A 24,200-nucleotide genomic window follows, 5' to 3' on the forward strand; every position below is an offset into this window, starting at 1 on the left:
AGCAGAAATGAAAGACAAAAGCTATAAGAAACGGCAGAAATGAAAGGCAGATAGGTATGAAAAAAAGCAGAAATGAAAGGCAAAATCTATACGAAACGGCAGAAATGAAAGACAAAAGCTATAAGAAATGGCAGAAATGAAAGGCCAAAAGCTAAGAGAGAATGTAAATGCAAAGAGACAAATAGAGGTGCAGGTGCAGAGAGGACAAAGGGAGAGAAAGGCCCATCGAAGGCAGCAAGCAAGAATGCAGGTGAGTGAACTGTGGCAACTGGTCGGGAGACATGTTGTAAGGGAGCTGGCAAAGGGATCTGCGCAATGGGGTATGACTGCGGCCTCCATTAAGTATGTACTGGGGGGACGGAGGGGAGCTGGGTGGTGGAAGGAGGAAAAACGGCAGGAAGTGGGCAGCGGGCGGGAGGCGTATAGAGAAGGCAAAAGCTAGGAGAAAAAGCTTAAATGAAAGGCAAAAAGCTATAAGAAACGGCAGAAATGAAAGGCAGAAAGCTATTAGAAAAAGCAGAAATGAATGGCAAAGGTTATAGGAAACGGCAGAAATGAAAGGCAAAAGTTATAAGAAACGGCAGAATTGTAAGGCAAAACGCTATAAAGATAGCAGAAATGAAGGCAAACAGCCAAGAGGAAAAGGAGCTGTAGAGAGACAAATGGAGGTGCGTGTGCAGACACAAAAGGAGAGACAGGCCGTACAGAGGGCAGCAAGCGAGAATGTGGGTGAGTGAACTGCGTCAACTGGTCGGGAGACCTGTAGCAAGGGAGTTGGCACAGGGACCTGCTCCCTGTGTCTGTGCAATAAGCAATCAGTCTGTGCTATAAGACATTTATTCATATCCTCTAGACATGATGTGAGACATTAGCAGAACATCTGTTATACTAGATGCTCTGCTCTTTTTCATGTTTATTGTTTTCTGTGCATTCTAAGTGTCTCTGTGTAAATTGAAAGGTGGGCCAGTAGCATGAACCAACATAACCTTGCTGTTCTGTTTATTTGTTGTTAGACTTGCGCTGGTCGTGAGCGAGTTCTGTGTTGCATTCTGCATTCCTGGGTGGAATGTAATGCTTTGAACACGGCGGTTATTTGGTGATCCTACCTTGGGGAGCAGCTGTATCTCTCAGGGGCTGTAATAACCTCTTTTAACTCTTTACCATGGAAACTCTTCTTTATACATTGGCGACGAGGAGCAGCCCGGCAGGAAGGAACCTGATGCAACACCGTGCTGTTCGACACCTCCAATTTGGATGTCTCTTCAGTTTGCCTTTGAATTTGTTGTCCTAAGCATTGGAGTTCTTAGTTTGTCACTGCTGGATTTGCCGCGGGAGCACTGCAGGATTGTGGTAGGTGGCCTCTACGAGGTGCGCTCCTTACAATACTTCAGCTGTGGCTCAAGGTTTATGAGCCTAGTGTGAGCTCCTTGGCTGTTGTCTCGCGCAGGGTGAAGCTTGCACGTGATTATGTCAGTACACGAGGAGCGTGTTCATGCGACAGTGTCGCCATTTTTCCCACAAACTGTTTAGCTGTGACTCACTTCTACTCAACGTCTTCACGCAGCTGTCAGATAGTACCGTCTGGTTGGACGCAGGAAGTGTAGCCTCACAGGAAATTGCTTGTTTTTGGGAACATGGTAGCAATTCCTTAGCACTTGTGTGCCTGGATCCTAAACTAACGTTTGTGCTGAATTACTGGCATTTTGGTATGGCTGACTTGAAGTAGCTTTGTAAATTAGCTGCATCTGTCTAGTAAACCTAGGAATTATTTGCCTCTATGTTCAGCAATGGTTGTGACACAAAACCACTCCTTAACTCCTCCTCTTTCCTTTGTGTCATTAAAGAGGGAAGCACCTATTAAATGGCCTGAATAACGGGAATACTTCGTTAACTATATTGAGACTATAAATTACATTGACATTTCACAAAAAAAGAAAAAGAAGATCTCTTTGTGCTCTTTAGTTCCTGAAGGGCTTAAAACATGTAATTGCATGAAAAAAAACAAGAACTGAAGAACATGTGTTTTTGCATGCCTTATTGGCTCTGGGTGACTACTTTACGCCTTGTGTGTGTATATAACTATTGATAAGCATATTTTTTTTCGAGTAACTGTAGAGGACTGTGAATCAGTTCCTTAAACATTAGCACTCACATTCAGATTTGGTAATTTACAAAGCAATTTGATACAGGACCGAATTATTATGCATGCTAAAAATGAAGCAGTTCAGGAACCGTTGTGGGTTTATTTGGACTCTAAGCCAGTAAGGATGTTATTGCGGTTGTTTGCAAGGCTGAAATCACCAGCAAATGTACCAGAGATACTGTTGATTATAAGAAAGGTTCTGGAAGAGATGTGGTGAGTAAGGTGGGGCATGAGAAAAACAAGAACAGGGAGGATTTAAGGAATTGGCTTGATTTTAGGCAAGGCTCCAGTTACCAAGGAACAGTGATGTACAGAGGGTTAATGGTTATAATACATAGTTAGATGAGGGAGTAAGAATCATCTTGCATACTCAAATATTTACTCTAAATTTATTAAGGCTTATGCTGAGAAGACCCACTCAATGAGACAATTGCTAAAGGTTAAATGTAAATTTGAGTGGACAAAAGTTTGTCAACAAGGCTTTTCGAGGGTACAAGATGAATTGTGCAATGCCAACCCCAATTCATGGGTTTGATACTTCCCTGCAAACCATTGTAACTACTGACACCAGTAATATGGGGTTGGGTGCGGATTTGAGCCAGAGAGATAAAGAGGGGAAACAAAGTATCCTGTCACTGAAAACGAATCATTGGCAGTGATATGGGCCCTAGAACACATTAGGGAATTTGTTTTCGGTACTGAGATAAATGTGAGGTGTGATCACAAAATCTTGACCAATCTTTTGACCACAAAAGATTTGTTAAATGCCCCTCCTAGAAATGCAACATTTTCTGTGAGACATTTGGATTTAAATTATTGTGTACAGCATGTTCCTGGTATGGAAAATAAGGTTGCAGACTGTTGGAGCAGATTACCCTTACCAGCGGAGGAGAGTGTTATAGAAGATTTGGATGATTTCAGTGTGGTGTGGTTGGGATGTGTTTGGAAATAGAGAAGGACAAAGGTGTTTCAAGGGAGGAATGGGGCCTTCTGTTTAAGGAGGATGAACTGTTGATTCATGTGACTGAGTATGTGAAAAATGGTTGGCCTAATAGGTCTCAGTTAGATGGGTACACTACAAATTTTGGGAGAAAAGACATGAACTTTCCCTGGAAAATGGTAAGTTACTTAGAGGTTCTAGAGTAATTGCCCCAGGGAAGTTTGAGGAAAATTTTGGGTTTGTGTGATGAGGAGCATTTAGGCATAGTGAAGTGTAAAAGCAGGGTGAAAGAATTTTATTGATAGCCAAGTCTAGATAAAGAAATGGAGATTCTCGTCAGAAACTGTAGTAAGTGTGAAGGGGCAGACAAGACACAAGTTACTCCAAAACCACCTCTGTGTCCAGTCGAATAGTCCAGTGTGGCTTGGGAGGTGGTTGGCATTGACATAATGGGCCCTGTTGTTGAACCGAATAAAGAGCAACTTTTTGTTTTGGCCCTCATGGATTATTTCTTGAAGTTGCCTGAAATTACATTTCTGGAATCTGCTGATTTACTTGCTATAGTCAAATTTTTAGGTGACTTGTTCAGCAGGGAAGGGTTTCCAAGGAAGAATAACTCAGATAGCAGACCACAATTTATGGCAATGCAATGTAAACGTTTTTCGGAGAGAAATAGTATTACACATAAAGTGACTTCTGTATATCATCCAGAAGGTAATGATGAAATTGAGAGATTCGACAGGTAAATAAAAGGAACCTTGCAGTTAGCAAAGAAAAGTAATTTAAATTGGAAGAGATAAGTTAAGAAAATGGTCTGGACTTATATCATCACTCCTACATTAATGGGGTATAGCTCTTTTTCAATTATGCGAGTGAGGGTTGCATTTACAAAGGATAATCAAAGATGGATGGTCAAGAGTAGAATTGTTCAATGGTCACCTGAGATGGTGTGAAATAATATTCTTAAGGAGCACAGTAACTATGTCATGCACTCACCGGGTTCCCCCTGTGAAGCCGATGCTGGATTTCTTTTTCCCTCAGAGGGCAGCTAATAATCAAGGAACCAAACCCTTTTAATCATACACTGCTCCCGAAGGGAAGTGGAGTTGGGATAAAGCAAGAAAAAGATAGATTGCATCAACGGGTCTACTCTGCTGCCTTGTGACACTGCACAGCAGGTTCTGTATTCTCTAGACCTTTTAGTGTTGATTCGGGTGCGGTGCACTAGAAACAACAAAAAGAGTTGTTTACTAACAGTTCTCAGCATATAGGGGCATATTTACAAGCCACTTGTGCCCCCTAGCGCTGTTGTGGCATCATTGTTTTTTATGCTACGGCAGCGCTAAATAGGCCCTCACCTTGCGCTCTATTTACAAAGTGGTACAATGGTACAATTGCGCCACTTTGTAAACCTTTGCACCAGGTATAATGTATGCAAGGGAGGTGTTCCCACACAGGGAGGCCCAAAAAAATGATGCATAGAAATCTACAAGATTTCACTGCGACATTCTAGCGTAATTTTCACTGCGCCATTCTAGCATAATTTTTTAACACCTGCCAGGCCAGGTGTTAAACTGACACTAGTCAGCAAAGCTCCCAGAGCTTTGCTGGACTAGCGCCCAAATGTTTGGTGCTAGTCCATTAAAGTGCCACACTAGCATCAAAATGTTTAAAGCTATTGTGCTAACGTGCACCATGGTGCACTGTATTGTAAATACAGGACTACCATGGTGCCATTAGGGGAGCGCAGGGTGACGCAAGGAAACTGGTGCATCGGACCCAATGCGCCAGTTCCTTGTAAATATGTCATCTAGTGGATGTGACCTTTGCTGATGGCAGGTGCAAGTCACAGTTGGGATCAATTAACCAAAACAGTCGGAACCAAAGAGCATTAGCCATTAGAGTCAATAGGTCATAACAATTGGGCAGGTGGAACAACTAAGCCTAAATGGTTACATGCAATAGGTAATGGCGGATGGAGCTAATTAACCAGGAAACATGTGATACTCTTACAAGAGTGCATCCCCAGGGAGCAACCGTACAGGAGGTTCACGGGGGTGAAGAGCTCTGGGAGAGGAACAATAGTTTGCCGGAGGCCAAGAGGTGCTCACGGGAAAAATAATATAAGCCCTCTGAGCAAAAGCCACGGTACAGAGGGCACAAGAAGGGGCATGACAAGCTACAAACGTGGTATGATGGAAAAAGAGGTGCAAAGAGAGTAAAGTGATAGAAGGTTAATTGTTGTGTGTTAAGAAACCTGGGAAGGTGTGTAAAGGTAAAGAAGTGTGAAACTGCTTCTGACTGTGGAGAAGAAAGTACTGATTCAAAGAAGAACAATGATTGTATCCTTAGTAATGGAAATGAGAAAGTTTGCTGTGAGCCAACGGAACCTTGCAATTCTTGCATTCATCTTGTGGGCCCATTTTTCTGATGAAATAATGTCATGCACTTTGTCGGATCACATCAAATAAAGATTAGCCCCAGATTACCTGGTCCTATGTATCCAGGTGCATTTATCATTTCTTTCCAGGGTTACTGTACTAGCTTTCATTCAATTGTTCAGTATTTTACATGGATTGCCTTTGTTTACTTCATTATCATTTGATGGATGTTTATTCATTTATTTTCCTTTATTCAACATACTTTATAATAAACACTTTTGTGAAATTCAGTTTTTGCATTCAACCACATTTATTTTTGCAAAATCCTTGAAAACCTACCTTAGAATGAAATAAATAGTATCACTCTTTTGAAGACAATTTGATTACAATTGATGGATGGTATGAATGCACTGATATTTAATTTATTGGGCTATGGTGGACAGGATGTTTTGATTACTTAGCCGAAGCCCAGCTATCAACCATTCCGTATTTAGCTTGGGATACAAATACTGAGGCTGTTAAGTACTTAGAAAAGCATTTTACAGAAGCACCCAGCATTATCTTGAAACTTTATAGTTTGTTTTTAAAGAAACAAAGCAGTTTATTAATTAAAACATAATTTCCCTAAAAATATTTACTTCAAATTGTGAATTTTGAAGAAATTAGTAACACTTATCATTGAGACCAATTCATCATTCATTGTGCTTCAAAAAATCTAAAAACGTTTATGCGCATGCAGAAATCCAATTCTAATGTAAGTGCTTAACATTGTCAGGGCATTGAATGATCTATATTTTATGCTGAAGCTTTAGCTATTCATACCTCAGAGACTGTTGGAATTGTTTGTGATGTTTCAGAGAATGAAGTAATTAACAAATGTGTGCAAAAAGTGAAATATATATATATATATATATATATATATATATATATATATATATATATATATATATATATATCACATTGGCAGTAACCAAATGCACCCAGCAGTTGGCAAACGCTGTTTGACATTCAGGACATTTCAACATTTCTAAAGGTGTGCAAAAGTTTGAGGAGCACCAATGCAGTGAAAGCAAATTGTGTTGAAGAGCTTGAACGTGATTTGGGTAAAAACCCGTCCTGACATTTGATAATAGAGTCAATTAATGTGATGTAGTTAATTTTAAGGAACCCTTGCAAGTGGTAAATATCTTGCAATGATTAATGTTATGGCTGATTCTATATCACCAATTAATATCATTTAGTATATTATATATAGTTGTACGTTTTTGGATAAAGGTGCAATCCAAAGGCATTTACTGAAGAGGATATTAACATGGTTGTGTATTTGTATTACTTGCTGGAGGATGTGAAGTTATAACCCAGATGTGTGTCACAGAGAAAGGCAGAGACATTATTCAATGATATAATTTGAGGTGTCTTGGTGTAATTTTGAAACCAGGCAGTGAGTGTCAGGTAGTGCTTGTTGAAGTAGTTGTCCTGCATGTTAATGGTGATTTAAGTACAGTAGAATACAGTAAAAACAAGATTTTGCTTCCATGCTTGGAAGTGTGAAAGGATTTGAGCGCCTATAGGAAGATGCTATTCCTGTAAAACATAAAGCCAGGCAAACACCACTGAGTACAGGGGAAGACTTAACAAAATTGTTAGACAATTTGTGTGCTGATGGCACTATAGTGCCAACTGATGTATCAGAGTGGGTGGAAGGCATACTTAGCCCATCACAGCACATAGCTGGCCAAAGCCTGTGACCCCATATGCCAGTCATGGCTTGCACTTCTCTTACCGAAGGTGTACCTCCAACCAAGCCGCTGTAAGCCCCTCCTTTCATGAGTAGGGCATCTCGTGGCTGGAAATCAGGAGTGTACAGGGCCTGTTAATCTTTGGCTTGACTGAAACCTCCCAAATGTACAGGCAAGGCTAAACCTTCATATACCTCAAATTTTTGCTTCACACAGTCTCACACTGTTGGGTAGTCTCGCTCTTTTTCTCTTATTCTATGCATTGCCCTCTCCCTCTTCCTCGCTCTGTCTCTTCTTTCTGCATATCTCACTCTCTATCTTTCCAGCTGTATCTCTTAACATCTTTGTCTTTCTGTTTTAATGTTTTGAATTTAATGATATTCTCAATGCCATGCAAACATATGTTTTTCTGAGCTCTGGAGAATTTTAATCTGTACCGGATTCAGAGAAAAAGCATGAAAGCATTATTGCTGCAGAGATGAAACTATTTTACATTTTAATATGCTATAGATTCTGCATAATGATTGCTGCAAGGTAGAGTTAAGACAGTTGTGAGAATACTTTGTGATGTATGTCTGCTTGGTATTTACATCTGCATTGTTTCATTTTACAGCATGTCTGAGCTCTGAAGAAAAAGAAGAGCTTCGTGAACATCGAATAAAATGCATGAATAACTTAGCCGCTACCCAGCTGAAGTTACATCTTTTTGAGCAGGTGCTCGTGTCCTGTAATGCTGTGCTGGAGCTGGACATGGACAACGTCAAAGCGCTTTACAGGAAAGGGAAGGTACACAGCTGGAATTGTGCCACAGACCCTGCTGGTGTTGGGCTACAACGGAGCAGGGTCAGATTTTCCATTAGATTAGATTGGTTACATTCTTTAACCCAAGGTGCTTTATATATCCTGAATACCTTCCAGGATCTTCAGTTCATGTGATGTAGAAAACAGAAAAGATATATGAAAACGACAATGTTACATTCCTGTCTCCTCCCAGAGTTTGAGGGTGTCGCCAGCTTGGCGTGCCACATACCTCAGTATGTTCCCAGGGCAAAGTTCTGGTGCAAGGGTGTCTGAGTGGGTGCATGGCAGCTTAAAATGTGCGTGCCCAGGGGAGAGCACAACAGCACCACCTGTTTGTAGCTATGGAGCTGTTCTGCTTTCTCCCTTTCACTCAGTGCAGCGCAGCTATTTCACTTGCTGTGCTCTGATGCTTGATTTATTTGTAAATCGAGGCCTCCACGCTCAATTGCTAAGGGTTCAATATACTGTGCAAAAGTAAGGGTGAAATTGGACAGTTTTGACGTACATAAACGAATATGAGGAAAAATGATCACTTATTCAATCGCCCACATATATAACTCGTCCTCCCACTGGGATTTGAATAAAATGCTTGAAATGCGTTGATACAATTTCGGGATGAAGGAAAAATGTTCTAGGACTTGCCAGGGAAAATACCAAAATTACCTTAGCAACAGGGGTGTAGCTTCCATTGTTGCAGCAGGTGCAATGGCGCCAGGCCCACTGAACCCGGATTACCTTTGCATTTTTTAATTCAAATAGAAGCGGAGGGGGTGTGAGTTTCGTCCTTGCACTAGGCCCATGACACCCTCACAACACTACTAGTTTTCAAAGGCCTTTTCTGCGTCAACCAGGAGGGCCTACAGAGGGTGAGAAATGATGGTGCTTCATCTGTACAAGTGGTGAATGCTGTTGTATTTTTTCTAGATTCCGGCCTCCTAGATATGTTGATGGATAATACAGCCCAACAACGTCTGTGGCCTGTTTGCAATTATTTTAGCTAAAATGTTACTGTTGTGTATGTATCTATCTATATGTGTATACATACATGTATGTATGCATGTTTGTATGTATGTATGTGGTATTTCTGTAGTGCAGCGCTAGCCAAGGCAGTGGAGTGCTGACATGATTTAAAAGAAAAATGGGAGGACACCAGTAAGCAGCCTTTTCCTGGTCCCAACAGTAGAGTGATATTGGCCTCTTGTCAAGACAGAGGAATATTTCAGCCATGATGAATCTCTTGACACATTTAATGAAATGGCAATAAAATGTAGGGGACTAATATTTTCCAAAGCTCAACAGTTTATCACCCAGACCTGGACTTTTTGAGAGTTTATCCTGTGAAATACTGTCTAAAATGTCCTGCCAGGAAATAGGTTGGCCAAGACGGTCACGTCTTCAGGAGACAATGTTGCAATGGTAACCTCCTTGTAAAACGTGTTGCAGGCAGCTGAGTTAAACTCTCCAAGATGGTTAGAAGTTCTAGCCCTGTAAGAAACCATCTCCTTTTGAATCGCTGATTAGTTACTAAAATCTTTTCCTTCTACATAAAATTGATGCACTTCTTATTCACACTGCTAATTGACTGCCAGGCAGCACATATTTTTCCAAAAGTTCATATTGTTAACTCTACTCATTAGCAAGTTTCTTAGTCCTGGTGACAAGCAGCCATACCTCGTATTTGTCTTTGTAACAATTCAACTTGATTAAGGTAAGAGAATTTACTTCAATATCTGATCAGTTCAAAAACAATTTTCTAGTCGATAAAGAGAATCTAAAAATTCAGTTTTTAGCATTATAACGGGAACATTTTTGTCTTTTCATATATTCAGGGATACAACGTCTTAAGACTACTTTATAAGTGTCCCATATAACAAAAATATGAGTTGAGTTTTTGTTGAACATGCAAATATTACTCCGTTCTATTCTGAATAAGCTGCTGGTTAAAATCTCCTTCGGATAGAACATATTTGTCAAAGGACCATTGTTTTGGTGTGTAATCCTCTACAAAAACTCTTTTGGTTGGAAATGTGAGTTGTGTTCTTACTTACTTCTAAGGCCTTGTTACAGATGAAATGTGAAATAAATAATCAGTCCTGGAAAAATTATGGGCACACCCTAAAAACGAGTATCCTGGGTCACTTTTGTTTATTAGTCGCCAAACAACCTTTAATCTAAGTTTTTTTTTAATTATTTGCAACTTTAATGTCATTCTCTAAAAACTTGATGCATCATCTAGTCTGGGCCCATATACACGTGCCTTCCTCTACCTTTTAGTGTCTGCTCTCAAGACTGCCACCCCACTATACTGTCCCCCAAACTGTTTATTCTAGTCTCCAACTTGGCTATAGTAGAAGACTTCCTCACTAATATTGCAGTAGCTCTTGATGGACCATGTTTCCCAGATAATACAACTAAAGATGCGTATTACTTTGTAATAAGGAGCTCTGCCCTATTGGAATATGAGTTTCTTCAAGGAGAATTATATCTGCAACTGACCCTTCTAGGCATTTGAAAACTGTCGGCCTTTTCTTTTTATTATCAAGCAGACCATTAATGTTCCAATAACATAGTTTTAAGTCTGAACCTTCACAGAAAAGAATAGACCAAGGGTTTACTTAGAGAGGCCTCAGTTGGACAAAATAAATCCTTTTTACAGGATACCCTCCTATACTCAAAAGTACTCTTCCAGTTTTTCTTTGCTACCCTAGCACCTCCTTTTGCCCCCTCACTCCCTTCTCCCTAAAATTGTATTTACTACTCCCATGGTTTGCTTATGTTCTTTCCTCTTACCCCACCTCCTTACTGGTACTTCCTATTAGCCTGAGCACTATGCCCCCCTCACCTCTTTTATGCCCTTGAAAACACAGGCCCTAACCTCTTGAAAGTGTCAGCACCTCCCAGTGTATTGACTTAAAGTACACACTTGAGAAAAGGAGTGTGAATAAAAAAATGAAAATTAAATAATAACAAAGCAGATTGCATTAATACCCATCAGCGAAGTAGACTGTATCACCGCCCCATAAAGTTCTGAATCTTAATAAGTAAATTCACAGCCATTCAATTCTATAAAACCCTCTCTATTTATACATGGACCAGCAATGTCTCGTTTTCTAGCCCTGAGAACGTAAACCTTTTCATCTACAAAGATGCGGTAGAAAGGCAGTCACTCCCTTAGTCTTTTATTTTTCAGTGTACTGCTTGAGCTGCCACCTCCTGTTATCTGGATTTTGGATATATCCAGGTGATTTAAAATTTGAGTTTTTCCCCAGAAAAGGAGTCTACGGAGCTCTGAAAAAATCCTGTTCACATGTTTGCAAGTGGGAACATTTACTAATATCTTACAGTTCTTATCTAGATGGAGTTTCTAGTGGATGTAAGCTTTTGCTAGAGATTTTGGGTTCTTGCTCCAAACCTCTTTGATGAAAAGGTCTATATCCTGAATAGGGTCTACAAAGGAGAATATTGTTTTAATAGCCCTCTCCAAACCAGGAACAAAAATTATGCTCACTTTATTCCTTCTAAAGTAATTTTGAAGACATACCTGAGTTATTTGCAAAATCTCATTTTTATCACATAACTTAACTATATCCTTAGTATTTCCATTTTCCACATTAGTCAAGTCCATGATTGTCTTAGCCATAGCTTCTTAACTATATATTTGGGGACTGATTTAAGAGCCCATAGCGCCTCCTTGCCCCACATTAGCGTAATTTTTTTATGCTAATGTGGCCCAACAAGCCCAAAATTGCCGCATCAAATTTACAAAGTGGCGCACTGCATGCATTGCACCACTTTGTAACCCTTTGCGCTACATTTTGCCTGCGCCAGACATAATGTATGCAAACGGGGCGTTCCCCCGTTATGGGGGCTGAAAAAATGGAGCAAAGAAATTTCAAAGATTTCATTTATTTCAGCACTTTTAACATATGCTCAGAGCAGGCGTTAAAAGGAGGCCATTGTTTTGAATGGGCTTTGCAGGATTAACGTCAACATTTTTTACACTAATCCTGCAAAACTCCAAACTAGCATCAATAATTTTGACGCTAGTTCCCCTAACTACCACCATGATGTGCGATACGGCGCACACATGGGGGCGCTAAGGGCCACATGAAAAGTAGTGCTGACTGGGTGCAGCACCACTTTTCTTCAATCAGGGCCTTGGTGTTTTAATTATCGTTAACTTCCACTTGAGTCAAATCTGAGCTTGTCTTGTCCATAGGCAATTATGAGATCATGTTTTTGTGTTGACCAACCATATCACACTTCTCTTACAGTTGTTTGACACTCTTCTTCTGTTATGTTAGCAATTTACTAATATTTTAGAAGTTGACATTGCAGTGATTTGCAGATCTAAATCACCCCTCATCACTTATGGTACACTTTTCTTGGGTCAGAGTCAAATCAGATAGGTTTTCCCTCTTCAGATAATGGGCTAGGTCTGACATGAACAAAGTGGGGGAAGAAACATTACTTACTGTGCCCCTTATGTCAACCGCCTTAATCATAGTAGGTGAAATTGAGTCACTTAAAATGTTTGTATGTGTGATTTTGATCCTTTTTCAGTGGGAGGATGCCCCCTCTTGGAATGGGCTGACATTTTTCCCTTAGAATAGAAAGAATCTTTAATAAACTGGAAGATCCTATAGGCAGGGGCCTGCTCCCCCTCAATTTCCCTCTGCCTCCCATGGGTCCTTAACCCTGCTCACTGTTTATTCTTGGGCAGTAAGATGGCTTTGTCGGTTTTTCTTTTCAATTGCCTTCTAAACGCGTGTGAAAATTCTGCATGCAGAAGGAGGATGTGGCCGATAATACTTTAGCATGCACTTGAGCCAGCAGCCACACTGGTAATGGATTGCTGATCAATCCCATCCACTAAAAGGCTCACGTCCTTTGGCCATTTGTACGCTTCAGCATGGTGGACTGAGTCTGTATTCAACAACCCGGCAGGTCTACTGAGGGTTGTCGAGCTCCAAGTCGATAAAGAATCTCTGCAACAGATACAACGTCTTTTCTCTATCTCCAATTATGTAAAATGCACAATTATGGTACTAAATATGCATCACATCAGTACAATTTCACCTGACAAATTTTTTCTCTTTTTTTCAACAAGGAAAATATTACTCCCTGTGGAGAAACCCCTTCCTCTATATCCCTTGAGGTTGTTTCCTTTCCATTCCCATAATATATATGTCAGGCATCTCACAGATCTAGTTGAGAGCTATGGCTTAACTCTCTTTCTGTATGCAGACAATACACATATCATTGTCATGTTTAACAATGATAAAGAAGATAAGCCTAGAAATCTTCATTTCTTTTGGTCTGAGGTAGCTGGTTAGATGAGGCTTAATTCTCTCAAGCTAAATAGAGACAAGACCAAGCTACTGATAGTTGGAAATTAACCACAGCTTTGGAATTCTCAGTAATGGCCGGCTGACTTGGGTCCACCTCCCATCCCTTGTAAGGATGCAAAAAGCTTGGGTATTTGGCTGGATCATAAGCTTTCTATGGATCTCAAATGTCCAAAATTGCTACTTGCTGTTTCTGTCTCCTCAAGTTCCCCTACAAAATTATCTGGCCCCTTCCATTGTTGGCAGAAAAAACTGTGGCCCAAGCCTTCTTCATATCTAGACTGGACTAAGGCAATGTGCTTTATTTGGGCTTTCCTAAGCAAATTATGAAAAGGCTTCAGTTGGTGCAAAACTCTGCAGCCCGTTTGCTTTGCCATGTGCCTGGAGAGATTTATGTCACCTCCCACCTCCATTCCCTCCATTGATAGACGTTGAAAATGCACATACATTTCAAAACACTATGCTATATGCATAAGGCTTTAAATGGAAATGGCTCACTATATCTTAAGGCACTGGTGCATCACTACTCTTTTCGGCGTAATCTTCGCTCGGGATACCAGCATCTTGACAATGTGCCCTGCTATCAACGTATTAGGCAGGGTGGTAGGTCTTTTTCTGTTTTGGGTCCAAATTTATGGAACTCTCTGCCATGGAAAATTCGTAGCTGCTCGTCATTGTTGAAGTTTCGAAAATTGCTAGTTTCCCTAAGTTTTTCTGTCCCCGCCTTTTATGTTTAGCTCTGGGAAACTCTTTTAGAGCAGCCATGCACTTTAGGAATATATATTGAGAAATATACATTGATTGATTCCCAAACTAGGAACCGATAACCAGCTTCTTCACTGCACCACCAAAGTGGGCGGAGTAGGTACTAGCCCTACAATTATACCTGGAAGGAAAAAGGAAAGGAACAGAGTGATCACAGTCTTAGGCCTTATTAAGCAGAACCCTCCTTCTGGTTATTAATACATTATAGGTTCAGATGGTGTATTTTGTCCCCAAGGTTATATTGATGTTATGGGCTCAGACTCCTAGTGTCCATATAGAGTACCATTGGGTTCAATTAGCAGAGCTATCACTGACATGTAAGTGCAGGTTTCAAGCAGCAACATTAATGTCCAAAAAAGTAAGAGGATGGATCAGGAAATACGTCTTTGTGAGTCATAAAACAATAACCACATTGGAGCTAAAAGATCATTTTTTGGTTGATAAAAAACTGAAAGTGCAATTTTGTCAATGCTGGGATCCTTTAATTAATATCAGCCACTACTAATTAATCAAAGCCTCCGATCAATCCTTCAGTTTTGTATTCACTGTGCCACGGAAACCATGTGTCTTGGTCCTACCCCAGTAGGAACAGTCTTGCACAGTCATCTCGGCCACTTCCTTTCACTTTGGGAACAAATGCAGCCCAAGATATGGTTTAGCCTTGAGTGGCCACATTAGTTATGAGCAGTTTGCTTCCTATTGCACTGAGTGCTGAATCCAATACTGGGCATTCCCTCCTCACTTCTGGCTTTGCATGTAGAAAAACAGGGAAAAAACGTATAGATGGTATGCTTCAATTAATTTCAACCAGTGCTAATTACTCATGGCTACAGTCCAGTCCACGTTGTTCACTGTGCTGCTACTGAAAGGGACCAACCAACTTGGTTCTGAGCAAATATTGGCAGTCTGTATATGCCAGGAATAGTCTTTACATCTTGTATGGACACCTCTCAAATACCAATGAGAGTCTCTGTGTAGCAGCAAGGGCCATAGTATACCAGGCAACATCTTTAAACATGTCATCAGAGAGGATGTTTTCTCAGGAACATCGCAATCGAATGGGTGCAAATTGTGCACTCAACAGCGCACTTTTTCAAATATATTGGTTAAAAACAGATTTTACAGGCATTTTCTGAAGATGGACTTTTAAAATATCCAATAGTTTACAGTCTGCCACAAAACTCAAGAGCACGGTTTCTCCATAGTAGTAAATCCTACATATGCAAACGAAAGAATATTACAGTTGTCATAAAACACTGGTTGCTGAGCAGACACATATAGATAGCCTACAGGCATACCACTGCCTATCTGTTACATTGTACCCAATGGAAAGAATGACAATCAAAACTCCACTCTTACGAGAAACACCATCGGTTTTAAACACTGTACCAAGTCAAAGGCCAGTGTTCCTGGGCTGCTTAATAATGCATAAAAATATCTGTGCCAGAAAAGAAAACACGGCATCAAACGTGATGCTATAATATTCTCGTTGATTACTTCTTTTATGCCAGAGTATGCCTGATACATATGAGGATTGCTGAAATATTCCATGATGCTAACACATAGGATAATTTGGAGGGATGCCCGCGAAGGGTTCCATTTAGACGTGCAAGAGTATTGCTAAATGCACCACCCGGTCCAGTGTGATCGCCGATGCTCAAAAAGGCCAAGCCTCCTCTTTATTGTGTGTGCCTGCTGATTCTGCAGGAGGTGAGCGTAGGAGATCAGCGTTTAGGTGGCCAGGGCTGTTGCTCAGAGTGCTAGGACGTTTGTAAATTATTTTTCATGTTTAGATTACTGATTGTACAAGTGCATTGACCCACATGTAAGCCATGCATTGCCATTACGGTTTCCAGTTTCCATTATGCCCCTGTAAGTAAAGCAAGCGTTTCCATGACAGCTTCCACGGTGTCCTTTCAGCCATGACATACATTGCTTTTACATATTCAATTAGGCCCCTATTTGTAAAGCCAAACTGGGATTCGGCTTCGACTATCCCCTGTAAGGAAAGCACGCATTGCCCTCAGATATCACCATAAATTGTGATGCATATGTGTGCTTTTCGTATGGTGCATAGAAGTGGGCAGGTCATTACACAGGGGGCATTATGTGAATGGGTTACATGTTGCCCTGAATGTAAATCACAAGACTATCATTGGATCCCGCTAATTATCCTACAACCTCCTTGCATCCAACAGCCAAAAAAGTCCTTAAATCAAGCAATATTGGGGAAGACTATCAGGCAGGTTTCAGGCACCATGTGGCATGGAGTTTATCCTGCTAGCAATACTAAATGTCAGGAAGTGCTGAATGGTGGTGTCACTGTCCCGGTACTTCCTCCTCTATGTATGTTATTTCCTACCATCAGCCCCACCAACCTGTAGGACCCTCTTCCAGAAATTAGCGTGGGTGTGTCAGACCTTTTCGTTTGCAGCAGGAACCATAGGTTTTCCATGCATGCCATCGCTTCAATTCTGAACAGCTCCCCTGGCACCTTGACGGTCTCCTATCCCTCTTAATTTGGCAGGCTAATCTGATCTATTGGATTGCACTTCTGCATGCACACCAATTGCACCCGAGCCCTGTTCCATTTGGACAGAGGCCAAATTGATGGTTATCTGCCTCTGTACTAGGAGATCAGTGTTGGATGGAAGGCACTGGATTAGCTACAAATGCCATAAGCTTTCATCTGACAAGTCAGAAGTGATGATCATATAGGGGAATGACGAATGGTGAGGCATCATATTTTGGTTACAAAAGTCCTGCCATTGCTTGTTATGGTGGTGAACAACCTGTGCATTAGAGCTGACTCTTCTGCTCCAGATCTCTGTGCCGCAACTGACATGTTTGACTTTTTTCAACTAAAGATCCCTTGCCAGATACTGCCTTTCCTAACTCCAATTCCCTAAAAATACAACCTAATACACCTAGAGTGGCTTTTATCAGGCTGAAGAAACCAACCTGGTGAAGTCCCTTCTTTGTAGGGGAAAAGTGTATGTCCTTTTTTTAGGGTGGGGTGTTCCTCAGAAGCACCTCCTTTTATATTCTCCATCCTCCACATTCACCTTCTCCTCCTTGAGGTTGCTGCTGTTTTGTGAGCGTTCTACCAAACTCCTCTTACTACATCCAAACTAACACGCTCTCCATCCTCAATTAGTGCCCTTTCTGACCCGTTATCCTTCTTACATTTGTGTTGCTGTCCTTACTTCACTCTTTAGTCCTCTTCATCATTACCAGGTCTCGTAGACTTGAAAAAAGACTACCACAACCTGTTTTTTTTAAAATATATTTCTTGTTACAGTTCCCAACGGTTTGGGAATTGTAAGGTGTTTGTATTATTTTATGTATCTGATCCAGGATTCAAATGTGGGACCAAAGACTCAAACCCATGTCCTAGGATTCAAACCTGGGTCCAATTTATTTTTTCATGAAAATCTTTGCACTTCCACAAAAATTGTATTTTCTCATTATGAGTTCCACATATTGGAGTTTTGTTAGCTTTCTTTCATCAAGCTGGCTTTATCTGTTCTGCAATTTTATCATAATGATGGAATGCCCATTGCTGCTGTAACAGACTTCAGCATTTGCTATGGCATTTAGAACTCCATTGGAGCTGGTGCAAGATTGATGGCGGAGCCCGCATATTTGACCCAGAAAGCCTCATTTTACCTGCCTTGCAATAGCTCCCTCTATCGACCATAATCAACTTCAAAGTCCTGCGTACTGTATACTAGAATCAATATTGGACAATCCCAAGCTTCTTAAAAGGCAACATACATCGATATTTTTCTAAGACATCTTTGAAGATTGTGCCAAGGATGTTCTTCAGACATTTTTTTACAGCTGCGGACTATTTCTGATTAAACTGACTTGAAAAAACAGATCCAAATTAGACCCTTCAAATCATGTTATTTTTACTTTTCAGTGTGTAGCAGTACCCCACATTCCAGTCAGCATCATAAACTCTGCAAGGGTGTTGGTCTATGTTACAAGCAATACTGAGCATAACACCAGGAAACATAACGTAACTGAATGTCACATAACAGAAAATAAATTAACATCACGTAAGATAACTTGAATAATATATAATGGTTAAATTACCTCTTGCTGTATATTGTAAGGGTATTGCAAGCCATTAAGGAGATCCTTTATATGGTATGGAAGTACAAGATATAAACTTGTAATATCCTTATCATGTATAGCAAGGGGTACATTAGCCCATATAATACATGGTCACACCATCCCCTTTCCCACAAGCCAATTAAAACCTTGCTGTGTAGCTCTTTCATATGAAAGAGCGACCATGTTTGCAAATGTGAAGAATAAAAATAAAACCTCTAGTGCAAAATTAAACACATCAAAAACCTGTTGCAAACAGATACTAGAAACAGTTCAATATGTCAATTAAAAAAAAAGCTGCAGAAGCTCAGAAAATATAGAAACATGCAGAAAGATTCTAGCTTTTTTCTATCTAAGGAGTGCAAAAAATAAACATATTTTCTCTTCGTGTCATTATAAGCTATTAAAATATAGTAGAAGAAAGAAAAGCAGTGTCACATTTGTTGCTTTAAAGAGCTGCTCTATCTATGCTCCCCGACCTGCCTTTCATCTCGGCTGCTGGCAGCAGGCATTGTCACATCAGAACTTGACTGTTATAACCTTATAATAGTGGAGTTCTGCCGTCTTTTCTTTATAATCAGTGACAGGGTGCATCACACATCATAGAATATAAAGCAATTAGTGACTGCCATTTATAGAGGAGCTAAAGAATTCCATGTATTCTAACATAATAATTAATACGATAATTATGAGTGGCCCTAAGTGTTATCCCCAGAAAGATATTTCCATTGTCTAAGGACTCAGAATTATCAGGTCCACAAACTCTGGTGGGCAACCACAGCACCTAGCCTCCACCTGAATGTAGGTATGGAGATCCTAACCGGAATATCTGATTTAAGCCATCTAATATTTCGACATGTATTTCCTGGGGAACTCCGTATCTGTAATCAGGGTTCAATGGGTTCAGAAGGCTTCACTGCCTTTCTTGCATTAGAGCCATTCACAACCTTGTTGTAAAGCTGCAACTGTTGCAACCTTCGAGGCATACTCCTTGGAAGGTCATGTGAAGTCATTTTATGTTTGGGGAGATGGCATTTCCTACGTCCAGAACTGTACACATAGTGCAATCATGCATCATGCAAAGCCAGCACCTTTCTGTAACAGCAAAAAAAAAATCTTTTCCTTTTTTTCTTCTTAGGTGAAAATATTTTCCCGTGAAGAAATCTCTTCCCCAACACCCCCATGAAATTTTGAGGTGTCCTTTGATTTATTCCTGACCTCGCCAGCATGTTTGTAGGTCCTCAAGAATGCATGTGGAAGAATGCATGTGGCCCACTCTAGGTGTTGTTGGCATGAGCAATTTGTATTACTTTTATAGAGTGATCACATGAACAACTCTGCCTCACCGTTGGCTTGGGTCCATCATGGAGTTACCATCTTGTGCCTGATGTTCCATAACTGCAGGTAAGCTGCAAACTGTTGGCTGTGAAACGGTGAGCGGTTGTCTGTGCAAAGTTCTTTGAGCAGCCCATGGGTCACGATTATTTTCTCCAGTTTCGGCAAAACCTCACTAGCCTCCTGTGACTGAACAAGTTCCACCTAAGGATATTTGGTTTGGTCATCTATCATGACCAACGTGTATCGCCCATCTGAGAGGCATCCAAAGTCCAGACTCGCACAGGTCCATGTCTGCTTTGGGCCAGGTTCAGTGATTATGGGGGCTGGTGGATCCGAGGACCCTGCAACTTGGCTCCATTGACAGGAGCTTGCGGTGGTCTCTACCATTTTGTCCATTAGCAGGAACTAGACTTTGCTTCTGAGGTGATTATTAATTTTGACTACACCTTGCTGCCTGGCATAGGCTAGCTGGACCACTTGTTCTGTGAGGCTGCTGGGAATGACAAAACACTGGCCTTAGAGGAGGCATCCTTCAACATCAGTTGCTCATTCCTTGCGTACTTGGAATAGTGAGGTTACTACCTGCCAGGCATCAAAAGCCCGTAGGGTCATATATTCTTTGAGGGTATCCCACTTTCCGGCACTGCATATAGGGCTAGCTGTAGGCACAGATCTCTTTCTGTGTTGATGCACATCTTTTTGAGTGACTGCGTAGGGGGTTGAAATCTCTCTATTACATACCAGACATACTCTGCTGTGTCCCGAGGTCCTCCACTTCCTCCTGGGTTGTGTCTCTCAGGTATCTGAAGAGGTAATCGGCGGGGTTATTTGCACCAGGATTGTACTCTACTTGGCAGTTATATACTGGAGCTGGATCATCCTTTTCTCGGTGCAGGGTGGGCGCTTGGAAGAAGTACCCTTGAACAGAGGTATTAAGGGCTTGCTGTTTGTTTAAAACAAAGGGGTGTTCGTAGATATACTGTTGGAAGTGGTGACACACCCAGTAGATAGCGATCACCTACTTCTCAATTTGGGAGCACCTTTGCTTCGTAACAGAGAGCAGCTGGCATACGCCACTGGGGCCCAGTCTCCACACACCTGCTGTTGTGATAGAACAGCACCATGTCCGGTCACGCTAGCGTCAACTGCCAAGGTCGAGGGTCTGGAGACATTAAAGTAGGCTAATGAGGTGTCCACCAACAATGGGTCGTTGGTTGCTTTGAAGGCATGGCTTGGTCATCACCCCACGTCCACATGGTCGCAACCACAGTAGGTGACCATGCCTAGGGAGCTCCGCATTTTTTAGATGTTGGTTGGTTCTGCGGCTTCCTTGATGTTCTTCACCTTGGCAGGGTCGGGGCTATGCCATTTGTTGAGAAAGTGTATCCAAAAAAACTGAACCTTTTTGTTAGAAATTCACATTTCTCACGGTGCAGGGTGTGCGCCGAAGCTCATATCCTCGGCAGCACTCTTCTGAGCCATTCGTGGTGCTCAGGGAGCGTGGTGACATTTTCAAGGATGTCATCACCCACATTAATGACTCCAGTTAGGCCAGTGTGTGAAGAAGGTCGTAATGAACCTCAATTCAGGGTGCAGAGTCAGCTGGTGGCACCCTGACCATAAGTCAACTTTTAAGAACCAACAAGCAACATTTAGCTCCCCAATTAGATCATCGATAGTCAGTGTGAGATGATGCTCCTTGCAAATTGATATGCTGGACAACCTCATGTCTATGCAGATCCAGGCTTCGAACGACTGCTTGTTTTTGTTTTCATTGCAACAACTGCAGACACTCAGGGGGCCACCCAGTGACCTTTTCAATGATTCTGACCTTCTCCAGTTTGTTGAGTTTGTCCTCAACATTTGGCCTCAACTGAAAGGCTATCCTGCAGTGGCAGAGGGCCACTGGTTGAATGGACTTGGCGATATGCAACCATATCAATTTGTCCTGCAGACATTCAATCCCCTCAAATAGGTCCGAGAATTTGGCAAGGAGGTGGACTAACTCTTCTGTGTGTATTCCGAATGCGAACTTAAAGAGCTCTAGAACCACTGCTGTGCCACTGCTCAGAATCATGCCTTGCCCTTCTTTCGTGACATATAACACGGTGTCCACTCTTGTGCTGCCATGCGAGATCTGGGTCTTTTGCTGCCCCACCCCCCTCTTTTTTTTTTTTGAATCCACAAATTTACTCCCCATACACTTTCGAGCATTAACCTTAGTTTTGTAATATAGTACGCATTCCCTATCTGTGATAGATGGACTCCGTCATCACGGAACAACATTTTTTCTTGCTCTTTTATGTCACCATGTCTCAAAACTTTGATCCCATGTGCCCAACAGAAAACTCTCATGGCTCTGTTTAACTTTTTACGAGCCCGCTCTATGGCTCCATGATTGAAAGCCCCTCTCCATGCCCTTCTTGGCACAAATTCCGTCCATACCAAGCATGTTCCGCATAGTTTCTGTTTCAAAAGCTCCAAATCCCTCTGCATCAGTTGTATCAGAGTGAGCCCCGATAGCTTCACTAAATCATTCTCCCCAAGATGAATCATCAACAGGTCTGGGCATCCCCACTGCGGCAAGTTACCCGTGATAAATGGGAGCAGGCTCCCCCACCTCATACCACTCTTGCCCCACCAATGTACTTCGTGGTGTTTGCTGGGCAGTCTCAATGACCTGCCGTAAATCTGCTTCTCCGCAAATTTTGCCGCCCAATGAACGAACGAATGGCCGACCAACCATGTCGTCATCTTTTCTTTCTGCGGCCCAGCCACGCATCCTGCAAAGAAACAACATTGTAAGAACTGTCTTGGTGGGCTAAAAACCTCCCCCCCCATTCCCTTCCAGCTATGTGCTATCAAGGCCTGACATACCGCTCGCAGCACCTAGATTTCCATCTGCCTATCACCTTAATCTTGGCCCAATCCCAGCCCAAATGGGCTGCCTCCGTCGCCGCACCAATTCTAATTGAATGCGTTCCATAATCTCCTGCTCGCCGCCCTATCCTTTCAAGGGCCATCCTCATAACTTGTAATAGCTGATAACTAGTCAACTTTTTCCCTGATGCATGCATGAAAACCCCTGAATCACCGGCCGCAGGCCACCTATCCTTGAAACTAAACCATTCCGCTACCGGGCAAGCTACCTCCGCACCCCCTTTTTCCAACCATATCCACTTGCCCTTCCCCAATTTGTCCGTCTTCGACCGCCTGAGCCATATCCCTAACCTATCCCCATGCATGCACACTTCTTTCCTTCTTACTCCGATTTCTTTTCCGACCCCCAACAACTCGGATACTCTAAATGCACCCAAAAACATCCACAACATGCACAAACGAAATAAAACGACTTCATACTCATTCAAGCAGCAAACTGGTAACACCTGTACCATCTCTACCAATGTTTCAAAAGTAATGGGTTCTCTCGCTGGTTTATCTCCCCTAGCTCTAACCCTGCTCCAGCCCTTCAGCATTCGCCCCAGTAACTCGTTGTGTGCTGGATCATACCCAAAAAACAGTTTTCCATAAAAAGAGACGCCCGCTAATTTACCCCCGATTGTAGCTGGAGATAAACACTCCCTCATCAGAAAAAGCACAAAACGTCTGGTCCGTGCTTCAAGCGTTCGCAAGCTTTGAGCCCAAAAATTGCCCCGAACTGTTCAAAAGATTGAAACTCCAACCATGCCAGTCTGTAATTACGCCGCGTGGATACTGCTAATGACATCTCCACCAGCCCCGTGATCATCATGCCCCCCATTCCCAGATGGCTGCCGGGACCACAGTCTTGCTCTGTTCTGCTCCAGGTGCCAACTCGCGAAAACGCCGCCACTGTGAACAAGATAGGGAGTCTGCACTCTCGTTGTGAATCCCTGGTATATGTGCAGCTTTAAATATAACATTCAAAGACAAACATAAAAGCATAAACTGCTGCAACAAGCGCAAAACTCTGAGATCCCTTGCCCTCTGCCTGTTAACTATCTCTACCACCGCCATGTTGTCTATTTGAAAAATCACTGTCCTACTGGCTAATTCCTGTCCCCACACTGCCAATGCCACTAGAAGGGGAAAAACTCAAAAAACGCAATGCTTCTCCCTTGCTGCAACCAAGCTGTTGGCCATGTCTCCGCACACCACCTCCCGTCCCAGTATAAGCCGAAACCAGATGCTCCTGCTGCGTCTGAGAAAATTTGAACCTGCCATACCGTGTCTGACTCACCAAAGGACATTGGTACTCCATTGAAGTTTTTCAAAAAGATCTCCCATATTCTGATGTCCTCACTTAATGTCAATGATACTCGTATCCTATGGTGCGGCAGTATTGCACCTGACATAGAAAGCCCCAATCGCCTGCAAAAAGTCCTACCTCCCCTAACTACCCTACACGCGAAATTGAAGTAACCTAACAGCTTTTGGGCCGTCCGTAGATCCATCTTTCGCAAAGTGCGCACCACTGTTAAGAAATCTAGTATCTCTCCCACTTTTGCTGCTGGCAATCTCGCGATCAGTTCTCTCGCGTCTAGCTCGATGCCCAAAAAGGTTAAAATCGGCGTAGGCCCTTCTGTTTTCTCCGGGGCCAGTGGTACCCCCGCCTGCTGTGCCAGCCTCTGAAACGAAACTAGAGCT

The 24,200-nt window shown here is 42.0% G+C and overlaps 1 protein-coding gene across 1 annotated transcript in view; it reads left to right on the forward strand.

Moving 5' to 3' along the window:
• LOC138284148 (uncharacterized) overlaps window positions 1-24,200 on the forward strand; it is a 285,937-nt gene that overhangs the window by 79,919 nt on the left and 181,818 nt on the right. Inside the window, exon 5 of the mRNA XM_069222631.1 lies at window positions 7,817-7,989. Within this exon, the coding sequence (XP_069078732.1) occupies window positions 7,817-7,989 (173 nt within the window). The remainder of the gene's footprint in view (window positions 1-7,816; window positions 7,990-24,200) is intronic.

The sequence above is a fragment of the Pleurodeles waltl genome, chromosome 3_1 (assembly GCF_031143425.1).
Source record: "Pleurodeles waltl isolate 20211129_DDA chromosome 3_1, aPleWal1.hap1.20221129, whole genome shotgun sequence".
In the NCBI taxonomy this organism is placed as follows: domain Eukaryota; kingdom Metazoa; phylum Chordata; class Amphibia; order Caudata; family Salamandridae; genus Pleurodeles; species Pleurodeles waltl.